This window comes from Phoenix dactylifera, chromosome 14 (genome assembly GCF_009389715.1).
Source record: "Phoenix dactylifera cultivar Barhee BC4 chromosome 14, palm_55x_up_171113_PBpolish2nd_filt_p, whole genome shotgun sequence".
NCBI classification, from domain to species: Eukaryota; Viridiplantae; Streptophyta; class Magnoliopsida; order Arecales; family Arecaceae; genus Phoenix; species Phoenix dactylifera.
In genome coordinates, this window is record NC_052405.1 from 2226328 (window position 1) to 2240076 (window position 13749).

The 13749-nt window shown below is 39.5% G+C and overlaps 2 protein-coding genes across 2 annotated transcripts; one reads left to right on the plus strand and one right to left on the minus strand.

Moving 5' to 3' along the window:
* Positions 1 to 622: 622 nt before the first annotated feature.
* LOC103714263 (putative pentatricopeptide repeat-containing protein At5g37570) lies at positions 623 to 3413 on the minus strand. Its single transcript, XM_008801453.4, has one exon. The coding sequence runs from the start codon at positions 3337 to 3339 to the stop codon at positions 1678 to 1680; it is 1662 nt and encodes a 553-aa protein (XP_008799675.2). The 5' UTR covers positions 3340 to 3413; the 3' UTR covers positions 623 to 1677.
* Positions 3414 to 7969: 4556 nt separating this feature from the next.
* LOC103714306 (lysosomal Pro-X carboxypeptidase-like) lies at positions 7970 to 12080 on the plus strand. Its single transcript, XM_008801512.4, has 10 exons — positions 7970 to 8571; positions 9045 to 9231; positions 9335 to 9468; positions 10101 to 10213; positions 10371 to 10488; positions 10756 to 10914; positions 11031 to 11186; positions 11285 to 11364; positions 11485 to 11534; positions 11678 to 12080. The coding sequence occupies exons 1-10, from the start codon at positions 8188 to 8190 to the stop codon at positions 11806 to 11808; spliced, it is 1512 nt and encodes a 503-aa protein (XP_008799734.3). The 5' UTR covers positions 7970 to 8187; the 3' UTR covers positions 11809 to 12080.
* The last annotated feature ends 1669 nt before the right edge of the window (positions 12081 to 13749 follow it).

Consider the following 13749-nt stretch of genomic DNA (forward strand, 5'->3'; position numbering starts at 1 on the left):
GTCAGATGAATTATCAAATTTTGATACAGACAGCCTTCTTACATGATGAAAACATAAATTTCCAGCACTCATATGCTGATCCATTATTTAGCAGAAGAAATGAACATATGAAAGAAATTACACCAGAAATCAAATAAGCTCAGCTAAGATACTGCGATATATAGAAGTTTTCAGCCAAAAACTTGGAGCTAAGTCCCATTAGATTGATTGGTTCATAGACAGCAAAGAATAAAAATTGGCAAAAGAGAAAATATCAAGATGGAAGAATAGCACCTTAGTTTATATATTTACTTAAAGAACAGTGTGAAGCTTTTGAATAATAAACTGCAACAACATTGCATTAGTGAAGAAACAAGTCATTCCAGCAGCTGATCAAGGCTTAACAATGAACCTGTGACAAAGATAAGTCAAAATGCACCTAGCGTGCACAGCAAATATAAGCAAAAATCAAATTTTGTACTGATTATGCAGAAATATAACAATTTACATAGCGCAAAGACTGAAATTCTGAAAATAATTGATGACAAAATGACCGCCGATGCCAAAACATATCTTTTAGAAATTCAACGAAATGGGCATTTACGGCTATCAGAAATTAGGATATAGTTTTCAGAATTTCACAAACAGAAAAATCTCAAGTTTCATATTCATAATACTGTTTTTTGAGAAAATTCACATTCATAACTCCCCTTACCCATTGTTTCTTTCTGTTTCAATGGGAAAAAGGCACTATTTCCTTAAAACAAGAATGCCTGCTGTTGAATTGGATACAGTAATCAAAATTTATGAGTATTGATACTGCTGCAGGATAGCATGGAAACCAATAGAAATTATGTTCTTTCTAAAGTACAAAGCCATACTACTCTGTTCCAAATCTCTCTTCACAGTTCCAGCTGTAGCTAACGTGCCATTCTGTCCTCTGTCTACAATACTGTTGGTTGAAAATATCACTAGGTTCTCTGTTGGAATTGCCAAAATGGAACATATGCATCAAGTTCTCACATTGCACCCAAAAATCATGTCCAGTGAAGCATGGGTGGCTTCACTTTTGTCTTTGATTGATAGAAGTAAATGTCTCCAATTGATTGGTATTGTATTTGTGATACTGGATTGTGAGGAAAAGATGCATATCATCAAATCTAGTACATAGATATGCTCACAATCAAACTCTTTTCATGAGTGCAAAATCAGGCAGCAAACTAGAATCAACAGATTCCCAGCAGCCATCGTTTTTCATTGCTTTGGTGGAGCAAAGAAATCTCATTGACAAGGCCAATTGTCATATAAATACAAAGAGGTTCACTGTTCAGGAGACTTAGATTCAATATAACCCCGAAGCCATCATCCTTAACTTCCCTTGGTGGATTCTTTATCTTATCACTAGAACAGGGAATAACAGGGCCTGTTGTCCAATAAATATAACAATCTCCAATTATCCAGGTAATGGCAAGGGCACAATGCCAATAAATATAACAAACTCCAATCATTCAGGTAATGGTAATAGCATGATGCTCCAAAATTTCTGTTGCCACTGCTGCAATCGCTTTTTGAACTGAGATCTCTGAATGTTGCCTTATAAGCATCTAAATAGGTTATGCAAGCTCTTCAGACCACAGATCAGCAGCAAGATTTGCATGTTCTGTCAATAATAGGATCATACCAAGAATATGCTTCTTTCTAAATCCAAGTACAACCAGGAATCTTCCTAATTCCTCTCCCTGTCATTATAGTCCTTATCTCTGACACCTCGGCCCACCTATCAGCTGCTGCATAGATATTTGATAACAACACATAATTACCAGCATTCTGTGGCTCTATTTCAAAAAGTCTCCTTGCCACAGTCTCACCAAGTTTGATATTGCAATGAAGCCTGCAAGCTCCTAGCAATGCACCCCAAGCTCCAGCATGAGGCTCCACAGGCATTGACTTGATTAACTCATAAGCCTCTTCCAACCTCCCTGCCCGACCAAGGAGATCCACCACACATGCATAATGATCTGGCGAAGGAACAACAATGTAGTCATTCTTCATCAACTCAAAATATTTATACCCTTCTTCAACCAGCCCAGCATGACTACATGCTGTGAGGACAACTGTGAACGCAACCTCATCAGGCAAAATCCCTTCTCGAAGCATCCTAGAGAAGAGATCCACCGCCTTGGCTCCAGCCCCATGAATAGAATACCCTTGCATCATTGAAGAATACGAGATCAAGTCCCTCCTTGGCATTGACTCGAAGAGAAGAGAAGCTCTTTTCATGTTCCCACACTTTGCATTCATGTCTATCAATGCAGCCAAGACATGGGCCCTTTTGACATTGATTGAGCTATGGGCAATGTATGAATCCACCCATTTGGCCATCGTAAGGCTACCTAATTGGGAACATGCGGACATCAAGCCCACGACAACAAACTCATCGGGTTTGATTTTCCGATCATACATCTCGAGAAAGATCTTCAACGCCTCACCAGGGCGGCCATTCTGGGCATATCCTGAGATCATTGCTGACCATGAGACAACATCCCTGTCCTTCGACTGCTCAAACAAGAGCCTAGCCGATGCCAAGTCCCCAGCTTTTGCATACCCATTGATCAACGAAGTAAAGGAGACTGCATTCCTTTCGGGCATCTCATCAAAAAGCTTGCGAGCACTAAGCAAATCTCCAGACTTGACATACCCATCAATCATGACATTCCAAGTTACCACATTTTTCTTCGGCATTTCATCGAACAGAGCCCTAGCTGAACCCAAATCGCCAAAATTTAGATATCCAACAACCAGAGCCGTCCAAGATACCACATTTCGATGTTGCATAGAATCAAAGACCCTCCTGGCGGCCTCGATCTCGTGGCATTTGCCGTAGAAGTCGATGAGCGCAGTGCGGACGAAGATGTCGACCTCGAGGCCGCAGCGGATGACGGCGGCGTGGACGGAGGCGCCGACGGGGAGGGAAGCGGGCTCGCGGGAGCAGGATTGGAGGAGGGAGGGGAAGGTGAAAGCGTCAGGGGGGAGGGGGGAGAAGCAGCGGAGGCGGTTGAAGACGGCGAGGGTGGCCGACAAGGTCGAGTGGCGGGCGTGGGCGGCAAGGAGTGCGTTCCAGAGGATGAGGTTGGGGCGGGAAAGGCGGGCGAAGGCGGCGGTGGCATAGGCAGGGGCGGCGAGGGTGTCGCAGAGGGAGAGGAAGCGAGTGGCGAGGAGGTGGTGCTGCTCGAGTCCCTCGCGGATGATGCGGGCGTGAATCTGCTCGAGGCCGCGGAGGGTCCAGCAGGAGCTAAGCAGGGTAGCAACAGAGGGGTCGGAGGAGGAGGTGGCGGATGAGCGGCGGCGGAGCAAGGTCATAGGGCGGGGGAGGTCGGGAGGGAGGACGAGGAAAAGGCATCAGTGTGACGGCCGAATTCTAGCAGTAGAAAATTTGGTACGTAAAGTACTTGTAAATGATATCACTCTTATAAGGGTTTATAAGAGAAATTTTACGTCTGAAGATTGAACTACTTCGGAGACCGGAGTCCCGTCACACCTCTTGCCGGGACTAGTTGAAACTTAAATATTGGTACTGTTTACAGAAAACACCCTTTAAACTATACAAATCAGTCATACGTCTCCTGTATCGGCTATGGACTTGCCGGTACTAGTTCGGACTTTGGTCACATTATTACGAATACCCCCTGTCAAACTGCTGTTATTAAAACTGGATCCGAGGCTTCGTTGTGAGATGGCCTATACAAGTCCGAACTAGTTCCGGCGATCCACTTGCCGGGTCTAATTCAAATGACATGCCGCCATTATGGTATAGAACAATAGTTGATAAAACTTGATGGTCTAAAGCATCCCTGCATTCTCAGTTACTACTCTAAGTTACACACATGGATATCTATACCAGGATTGCAAGTGGATTGAGTTGATTGTTTTCCATCTGGAATCAACTTGAGAATAACATGATTCAGCTTGGAGTGAAGTTATCTGATTCATGTTAGGATTGGAAAAGTTTGACCTTTTTGAATATAGATAGGACTTGGAAAATCAAATACCATCATCAAAACATGAATAAACCCGAAAATGATAATGTTATATATTTCAAACCTTCTTGAGTTAAGAAATTATTATTTTCAATAATATGTTTCATATAGTTTGTCATTTATTTATGTTGTTGAATATAATTTAGACGTGGTCATCAATCATACAATGAATAGGTGCATGATAATGTCTTCATGTTATTTATTATTCTTTTATTGATTTGATAATCGACTAACATGTTTATTTACTATGGTTTGTGTTTGAACAAAGTCCGGTGTGGTATGAGAGGCACTCGGTACCAAGTTAGGCTTTCTAATATTTTTTTCCCTTGTTGATATGGTACCACCCAAATCGGACAGTACATATCAATGTCAGGTGTTATAGGACGATTTTGCTTGGTTCAAACCGGTATGAACTGATTCGATTCAATATCAAATGAACCTCAGTACCACACTGGTACCTTGCTGATGTGGTATAGTAGGTACAATTGGGGACGGGAAGGGTCACCGAAACAAACCTTGTTTTGGATTATTCTTGATCCAAATAACTCAATGGAATCATATACTTGACCCAAACAAACCCTAATAAAAATTGATTAGATTTGGTTGCAATTTTTTAACCTAATTCAAATAACGATTGGATTTAGAATATGTAGCGACTAACCATATTTGAGTTTTTTTTAAAAAAACTACATAGAATCTTGAAAAAAGAAAATAATGAGATTTAGATTATGATGTTAGTAATATCCTAAAGGTAGGAGTGGTATCTGAAGGTGAAACCACAAGTGATGCCAGAAAAGACCAACAAGATGGAGGAATGATTTTCCTTTTTTTTAAAAAAAAAAAGAAAACATGGTAGAGGAACCGGAAAATTCAAATTTTAGCATATTAATTGAGTTACATTCATTTTTCTATGGTTCTTCTCATATTTGGATATCATTGTTTAGTGGTATCCAAGAATTTGCTTAGACTGTCAAAATTTCTTAGGATTCTTGTTTGTGTTGATTTTGTCATTCTTGTGGTGGGTGAGGGGAAGTTCAACTGGATTTTATTAAAGCACAAAGATAAATGCTTTGTCTATTGGGTGCCACCTTAAGACGGCATCAAGCTGCACAATGATGGAACCTACCAAACAACAATAACACCTCCAAAATTACACAAACCTTATGCTAATGTCTGTACCCATATAAAGTTCTTAGAAAATTAGACTTCATATTAGAGAGTATAAATGTTTCTGCTCTTTTTCTTATTAACAAAAGGAAACATTTCCCGCACCTACAACCTAAGTGGCAGATTTGGTAGGTAAAGAAAATCTGGTTGAAAAATGAAATACTCTTTCCATTTGGCCGCTTGTTTTCCCCGAATTCATTTCTCCAATGAAATGAATTACGAGTGGTGGTCCGTCACTGTTTTGATAGACAAAAAGGATTTGGCATTAAAAGAATTTGGGTATGTTAGGAGCTTGTAATCAATGTTAGCCTCATGTAAAGGGTTAGGTATAATAAGGGAAATCTTAAGCTTGAGGTCACACTATTTTACAGGATTACATTTTAACATTTTCACTACTGTAAATAAGTTCCTATGCATCCACTTGTCCTAATGCTCTCTCTCTTTTTTTTTTAGTTTTCGATCTAGCATCGGCGTTTCATTTACTAGAACTAGGAGGGACTTTGAGATCACATTACTACAAGTAACACGCTATAAAATATCAGCATTGCATACGAAGATTCCATCATAGATGGCCTGCAAGTTGAAACTAGTCACGACAATTCAGGCAATTAAACTAATTGAAAATTTTATATATCCGTGTATGATACAACAAAAAAATTAATAATATGGAACATCACCATTGAGCTCATTCTTGAATAGGATCGATATTCTTTGCCACCTAGGCAAGGAGTTAGAGTTCGATTCCAACTAGAGTCGGCCTTCTGATCGTAAATAGCAATCCTCCAAAATTAGGGCCACATTAGCTATCAAACACAACAAGCTTATATTTAGTTAATTGTGTTAATTAATTAATTACTCTTTAGCTTACATTAATTAATTAATTACATTTAATTTCATGATTTTTCATAACCATGGTTCTAGATGATCGATTGACACTCCTTTCGACTGCCTCAGAAATTTCCGGCCAGGGACCTATCTTTTTTAAACTCCCTTTTCATTTAATTAATTTTGTTTTTATAAAACTTTCATCATAAAATGATTTGCCAAGGATTGTTATGCTTACCCGATAGTTAGTCAAGTAGGCATGGAAGTCAATTTCCGAGAACCTTATATTTTGCTTGATGAGCAGAGAATGGAAGTCACTTAATTTTCAGTTTGCTTAACAGCCATGGTTGCACCACGAGGTTTATTTTCACCCAATACATCCATGTATAGAGAGATCTTACCATCATTATTCTATATGTTATAAGGAAAAGATTATTTTCTTATTATTTTTAAAATAAAAAATGAAGGAGGAGAAAGAAAATCACATGTGCACCTCATATATACTGGTCACACTTTTTACTTCTAAACTATCATGGCATTAAGAGTACTTTCATTGGTCTAGTTATATATTCCAACCAACATGTAATAATAATCTGTTGGAAGGATTGTGATAACAATTTTATTTTAGACATTTGAGAGAATAAACCAGCCTACCACCAATTCAGTAGACTAAGTCAAAAAGCTGGTGTAGGCGGGCAAAGAAAAAAAAAATTTTTTTAAAAAGGAAAAAATTTGGAGAAAGAATAGAATTTTTTTGAGAATAAGAATTATAGGTGAAAATTTGGCCTAATTTATTTGGGTTTAAATTATAAATTTCAAATTCAAATTTAAATACAAGATAAATGGTAATTTTTAAATATCACACGATTGAGAGAGAGAAGATGATTTAAATTTGAAATGCACCGGAAACAACAATCATGTTGGCATATCTTGTAAACAACAATCATGTTTGAAATTCAAATTCAAATTTAAAATATATTATAAATGGTAATCAAGTTGGCATGTCTCGTGATTGTGGTTGGCATTAATCACTATCATAAAGAACAATACTATAATGACAATTTCTATGAAGAAAAAAAAAACCTCGGTACTCTCAATCTAGAAACTCATCACATGCTAGTGTTTAATTGTTAGAATGTGATGTTTCTTGGCAAAAAGGGGTTGGGATTTTTGGATATTCTTTTTCTGAAAATGTGAAATGCGATCAAGAATGATTCCCATCCCCTCTTGTCATGGGGCAAATGGAACGTGGTGGTGCTTGATAGCATCACTATTTTTAACAAGAGGCTCGTCAACGTAGAATTATTGAACATGCCAACTCCGTTTTGATGACCTTCGCATGCACAACCTCCACGCTACGTTATGAGATGAGACATAGAAACATACAGAACAGCCAACTATATATATAAATAACGGGAAATATGAAAGGGAATAAAGAGGATAATGACATTGAATACAGGGAGGATGAGAAGGTGGGTAGGTATTTAAAGACTTTTGAAAGGGGCTCAACGAGAAGCGATATATATAACAATGCTCTTAAGCCAACTCTATGTAGTGGTGAAAGGTTCTGAGGCCATTAGTTTACCATTTTTAGATGCATTCCAGTTGGATCACGAATCCAAGCATGGATGCCGGTTGATTGAATTGGATTCTCCACCTCCCAAGACAAATTACAGAGAATTCAGCGCCTCCTAGACTCACTCATTTCAGATAAAAAGAGTATTTCTTTCTTTCTTCATTTTTTCTCGACTTTTTTCTGTGTCTCTTCATAAAATGTTGAGGGGAAGGAAGCAAACAAATCCAGTAATAAATAAACTCGCACGATTAATTTGAAAGATGGTAAAATTCTTGATAGCTAAAGTCGTTATAATTAATCATATCCAATGGCCGGCTTGGAATCATCAAAGAACAATGAAGTCTTTGCTAACACCGTAATGGTCGGATCTGTTGCTGAACTTTCCTAGCAACCTCAACCGTAACAGTCCAAGTCAAGCCTGTAACTTATCGAACCTTATTGGATGTTTCATGCAACTTCCTGTGAGGACTTAATTCAATAACGTATCCCCTCAGGCATCCATCTATCCATCATACCAATCCTCCATAAGTCTTGCAAGTCTTAAATAGCAGTTGTCTCTCTCTCTCTCTCACACACACACACACACAAAGTCTCTCAAAAACTATGGAGATGGAGACCTGGAGACCCGTCCTTGTCTTCCTACTCTTTCTTCCTTCTGTTCTCCTCTTCTGCAACTCGGCCAATGCTAAGCGCTCTCCTCTCTTCCCTGCCTTCCTTAAAGCCGGACTCAAACAGTCTTCAGATTCTGGTAGGGGGCTATATGAGACGAGGTACTTCACGCAGGGACTGGATCACTTTGACTTCACCCCGCAGAGCTACGGAACGTTTCAGCAGAGATACTTGGTGAACGACACGCACTGGGGCGGCAAGGGGGCGCCGATCTTCGTGTACACTGGGAACGAGGGCGACATCGGGTGGTTCGCACAGAACACCGGCTTCATGTACGAGATTGCACCTTACTTCCGGGCTCTCTTGGTCTTCATCGAGGTAATTAATTAAGCTCTTTGAGGCGCATGCGTGTTGTTTGTTCATGGCTTGGTTGTCCATGTTGGCCTCCCATTACCAAGGTGCCCTTAGCCTTTCTCTCTCCCTCTCTTTTTTTCTTTTGAGCAAGGAAAAAACAAAACAACAATTCAAAGTACCTTAAAAATAAATTTTGTTCTATAAGCGATAAAAAGATCAAATAACAACCGAATGATACAAGGTTGATGCATAAGATAATGGCCATCATTTATCTAGTTGGGTGGTACTACGTACTGTTATGTAATCTGGTTAAAAAACATCACTACATCATGGTTCTCATGAGTAATGGAATATAGGATCTCCTCCGAGATGTATTAATTGCAAAGAATTATTTTGTTACTCGATTAAGTTTTGAGACCTGTCCGGTTGATGACAAATACAAAGCTTGTGGTGGGTTGGAGTTTGGCTGCCTAACATTATTTTGGTCGTGGCTGCAGCATAGGTACTATGGAGAATCCATGCCCTTTGGTGGCGAAGAGGTGGCTTATAGTAATGCAACCACTCTGGGCTATTTGAGCTCAACGCAGGCACTGGCGGACTACGCAACGCTTATCATTGATCTGAAGAAGAATCTGAGCTCAGAAGGGTCTCCTGTTGTGGTCTTCGGAGGTTCTTATGGAGGAAGTATGGACTTTTCCTTCTCTTAATATGGGTTTAATTTTTAATTAATTAATGGTGTGAGACAAGATATTTATTATTTATTTTGTCTGTGATTTTTTGAGGACAGTGTTGGCTGCTTGGTTTAGGCTTAAGTACCCGCATGTCACCATTGGAGCCTTGGCATCATCTGCTCCAATTCTCCAATTTGATGACTTGGTCTCCCCATACACCTTTGACGACATTGTCACAAAGGACTTCAGGGTCTCTCTCTCTCTCTCTCTTACTCCCTCTCTCTCTGTGTGTCTGTCTCTCTTTAAGTGTGTGTCTGTTCTCTGTGCCCACGCACATGTGTGACAGCATGTGGGATTGTGCACGTGCTGCTCATACGTGCATACACATCCCACACACGCATGAGACACGTGTGCAATGCGCATTAGACATGCAACTCACACACAGATGAATAATGAGCTCTGCTCAGTTGTGCATCCAAACATGCAATTAATGCACGCTTAATGCCATATAAGATGATGGAAAGATCCAATGCATGAAATAGTTTTAACATATCACAACCAATAGCCATCGAGCCTTTATTTTCCAACTTTTTAGATCGGCGTCATGTCAAATAATATTATCCATATGTATGTTTATGTTACAATTTTCTGAGTAATATTTATGTTGCTATTTTCTAAATCAATGAACTCAATTGGATATGAGAATTATTCGGTTCGCAGCTGGTTAAACTGGGATCTGCATCATACATTTCTGTTGTTATTTGTACTGTGCAAATAGTTTAGGTAATAGTGTTACAATGCTAGATAGATGATAATGCTTGGCTTACTTCATCATTTTGAATTGCTTCATTTTTAGTCCTAAGTATATTCTGATTATGCCAGAGTGAGAGTGAAAATTGCTATAAGGTGATCAAAAATTCATGGAAGGAGATTGAGGATACTGCAAGTCAACCTGGAGGACTTGAAAAAATTGAGAAGTCATTTAAGTTATGCAAGTGAGTACTCTGAAGTCTCAACTGTAATCTATTCTAGAGATAGTGTGTGAGCGTGTGTTTTATCTGAATTTTTATCTTATCTTTAAAACTCCATACGTTGTGGAGAATCTCTATGAATGGATCTGGTTAACTTGAAGTCCTTACGCTATTTCCACAGAGGCCAAGGTCAAGGAGTGGAAAATTGGATCGAAATTGCCGTAATCTATACCGCCATGACAGACTATCCCACAGCGTCGAATTTTCTTGTTCCTCTTCCAGCTTATCCTGTGAAACAGGTGCACCTTCCCCATCCACCCAATGGAGATAGTTCCTGCATTAATATTAATAAGCTGAACTTAGTTTAGGAATTTTCCCTCTCATCTATTGCCTAAACAGACTGCAACTTCATAAGCAGAGCAGCAAAAATAGCATTTTAACAAAGTTTACTGAAATCTAGCAACAACATACTTAGGCTTTCTGAACTAACCATTAGATTTTAGAGGGTCCAAATTTTGTTTGGGATTATATACGAGTACTTGACGCCGACCTTTTTAATATTGCAGATGTGCAAGGCCATCGACAACCCAACGGCGGGCAATGATACATTCGCAAGATTATACGGGGCGATGAACATATACTACAACTACAGTGGGACTGAGACATGTTTAGCTGCCGGTGGTGATTCCGATGAGCATGGCATGGCTCGTGGATGGAGTTGGCAGGTATAAGTATTAACAGATATCATTAGTCTCCTGCCTTCACAATTTAATTAAGCTTTGAAAAAAAAAAATGAAGATATAGCATTTTCATAGGGTGCTTGCAATGAGTGTTAATGCAGTCATGCACCGAGATGACTATTGTAGAAGGGGGTAGCAACAATGAGAGCATACTTCCACCAGCCACGTACAATTACACTGAGCAAGCTGTGGCATGCCAAAATTATTACGGTGTGGCACCCAGGCCTCATTGGATCACCACAGAATTTGGAGGACATGTAAGTTGCAAATATGATTTTTGTCATGATACACTAAACAATTCGTTTTTAGTTGCTCGAAGCTTTGGTCATGTCGTCTCCTTAACTCCTCGTGGCAGGATATAAGAAGGGTGCTGAAACGGTTTGGGAGCAATATCATTTTCTTCAATGGACTAAGAGATCCATGGAGTGGTGGAGGGTATAGAATTTACCTCCCTCTTCATCCTCACTCTTCCTTTTATTTATGTTAATTTCATGTTTAGTTTTGTCTATTTATACCAGAAGAATGACATCGCTTGATAAATTATTTCTTGGGCAGTGTGTTGAAGTCTCTTTCCAACAGCCTGATAGCCATAGTTGCACCTGAAGGTTGGTTAATTTTTATTGTAGCTCCAGATTGTTGTGTGTACTAATGTATGATGGACCAATATCTAAATAGTATGATTATATCTCACAAGAAGTTTATCTTATGGCTGTTTTTTATTTGTTCTTCTTCCTCATAAATGTGGCAGGGGCTCACCATGTAGACCTGAGATTCTCAACGAAAGAAGACCCCAAGTGGCTCAAAACCGTGAGGACGAAAGAGACCAAGATCATAGCAGGGTGGCTTGAACAATACTATAGTGACTCAAGGAGCACCTAACCTTATCATTCCTCTTATTAGTCAAATCTCTTTTTCCTCATACTTAGCTTTATTTTCTGAAGCTTAAGCTCTACCATATCCTCTCAATTTTACACAAGAACAGTAAGTGTCAAATTCAAATAATCCTTGGTCTCCATTTTCTTCAAAAAAAAAAAAATCAAATAATTGCTATGAGGCACTGAGGTTAGTGTTTAAATCGGAGCTCTATTATTAGAAACTTATATTTTGGTATGGAATGCAATTATATAAAGACTTCGTAGGACTTGAACTGTTGTGATAGACTAAATTGTCTCAGTTTGTGATCCAAATAATCTAAAGAGCAGCAATATTGCATTGTGCTAGATAAAACACGTACAAATCAGAGAATATAACAAGCCCTCGCATGCAGGAATAGTACACAGAGCCTGAATAGGGTGAGAATCTACAAGATGTATTCCTCAATCCTTCCCTTGAAACCAATCTGGCCCAAGGTGAGGCAAAGGAACAGCCCCAGGTGCCACAAGACCATCCACAACCAACAACGGCACCAAATTCCAATCAATAAAATGTTAATTGGTTTGAGCAACATATGAACTCTATGGATGCCCTGTCGAGCGGATGCCACTGATCGCCGGAATACTCGACGGTGCAATCCACCCAAGTCCCAACCAAGCTGAAACCAATCACATTGACATCGGTGCGGAGCCAATCCCTCTCAAAGATTTGTCACAGTGATGCAAAAGAAAGCATTCATCATTGTTTCAGACTTGCCTGCTGGTTTGTTTAATCATGATGGTGAATATATCCCTTACCAGGTGAGCCTTCCACTGAAGCCAGATTCAGCTTCTGAGGGCTTCTTGAAGCCACATGAGGCCTCATGAATCCTAGTGATGATGTCCAAGGACAGGGCATCCATACATTGCATTAGAGACTAAAGAGAAACCCACGCGGGCACTGTGAGCATTGCAACCTTTTGTTTGCATTACCAGAAGTGAGAGATGGGTTTGAAGAATGGCCTGCAACACTGGAGGTGGTGGCCGTGGCTGCCATTTGCCCGGGCTTTTGTGATGTGTACAGCTCTCCATGCATACATGTGAATAAGATATTCTTTATCATTTGCTCTCCTTTCCTTTTCTTTTATATTTATCGATATCTCACACAGGGAACCGTTATTTTGGGCATCATATTTGCCTTGTCTGAAAAATCTTTTGGTCAGGAACATCCATGGTGTGGTTGAGTCCATAACCTATAGCGACAAGCTATATTCCACTGATTTTAAGCGACCAACATCCTTGACCAAACAAAGAAAGTCGAGCCATGAAACCAGAGTTAGAGGCAGCAAGACAAAGCATGATACCTGACCAAAGAATTCATATATTCAATCATGCATTTGTTTGATAGGCTATGGACGAGTCCCTCATTTTTTTCACCAATTCGAAAAAAAAAAGTCCTTCATAATTTCAGCACCGACAGACCAACTTTCAACAAAATGTACGAAATTGAAGCACACATCTTCTATATGTTTGATTTTAGGTTGTCGGTTTGGTCTGCATTACCTTCAGAGTTAACATACTAATTTCCAGAGAAGACATTGTATGATAGCAATCGGTAGAGAATTCACTTTGTCATTAACTAGATAACTGATAAAATATTAATCGACACTACAATTTTGTAAATTGCCAACACTGTCGATAACGCTACAATGATTCACAATGATGGAGTACCACTTGGCCATGAGTTATTGTGTTCAGTCTAGCGAGGGTGTTAAATTTCAGATATCCTTTGGTGCAGTTGAGTCCTTCAGTTCCAGTCAGACTTAAGAGGAAGCTCAGTAGGTTGATGGGGGTAAACTTTATAAATAATTGTTGGAATTATCTAGGTGTTCCCTTGTCTGCCTCTCTTCTATTCGAGTTTTATCTGGTGTCAAATGTGGTTATTCCTCTGCAGCTAGTTGATTCCATT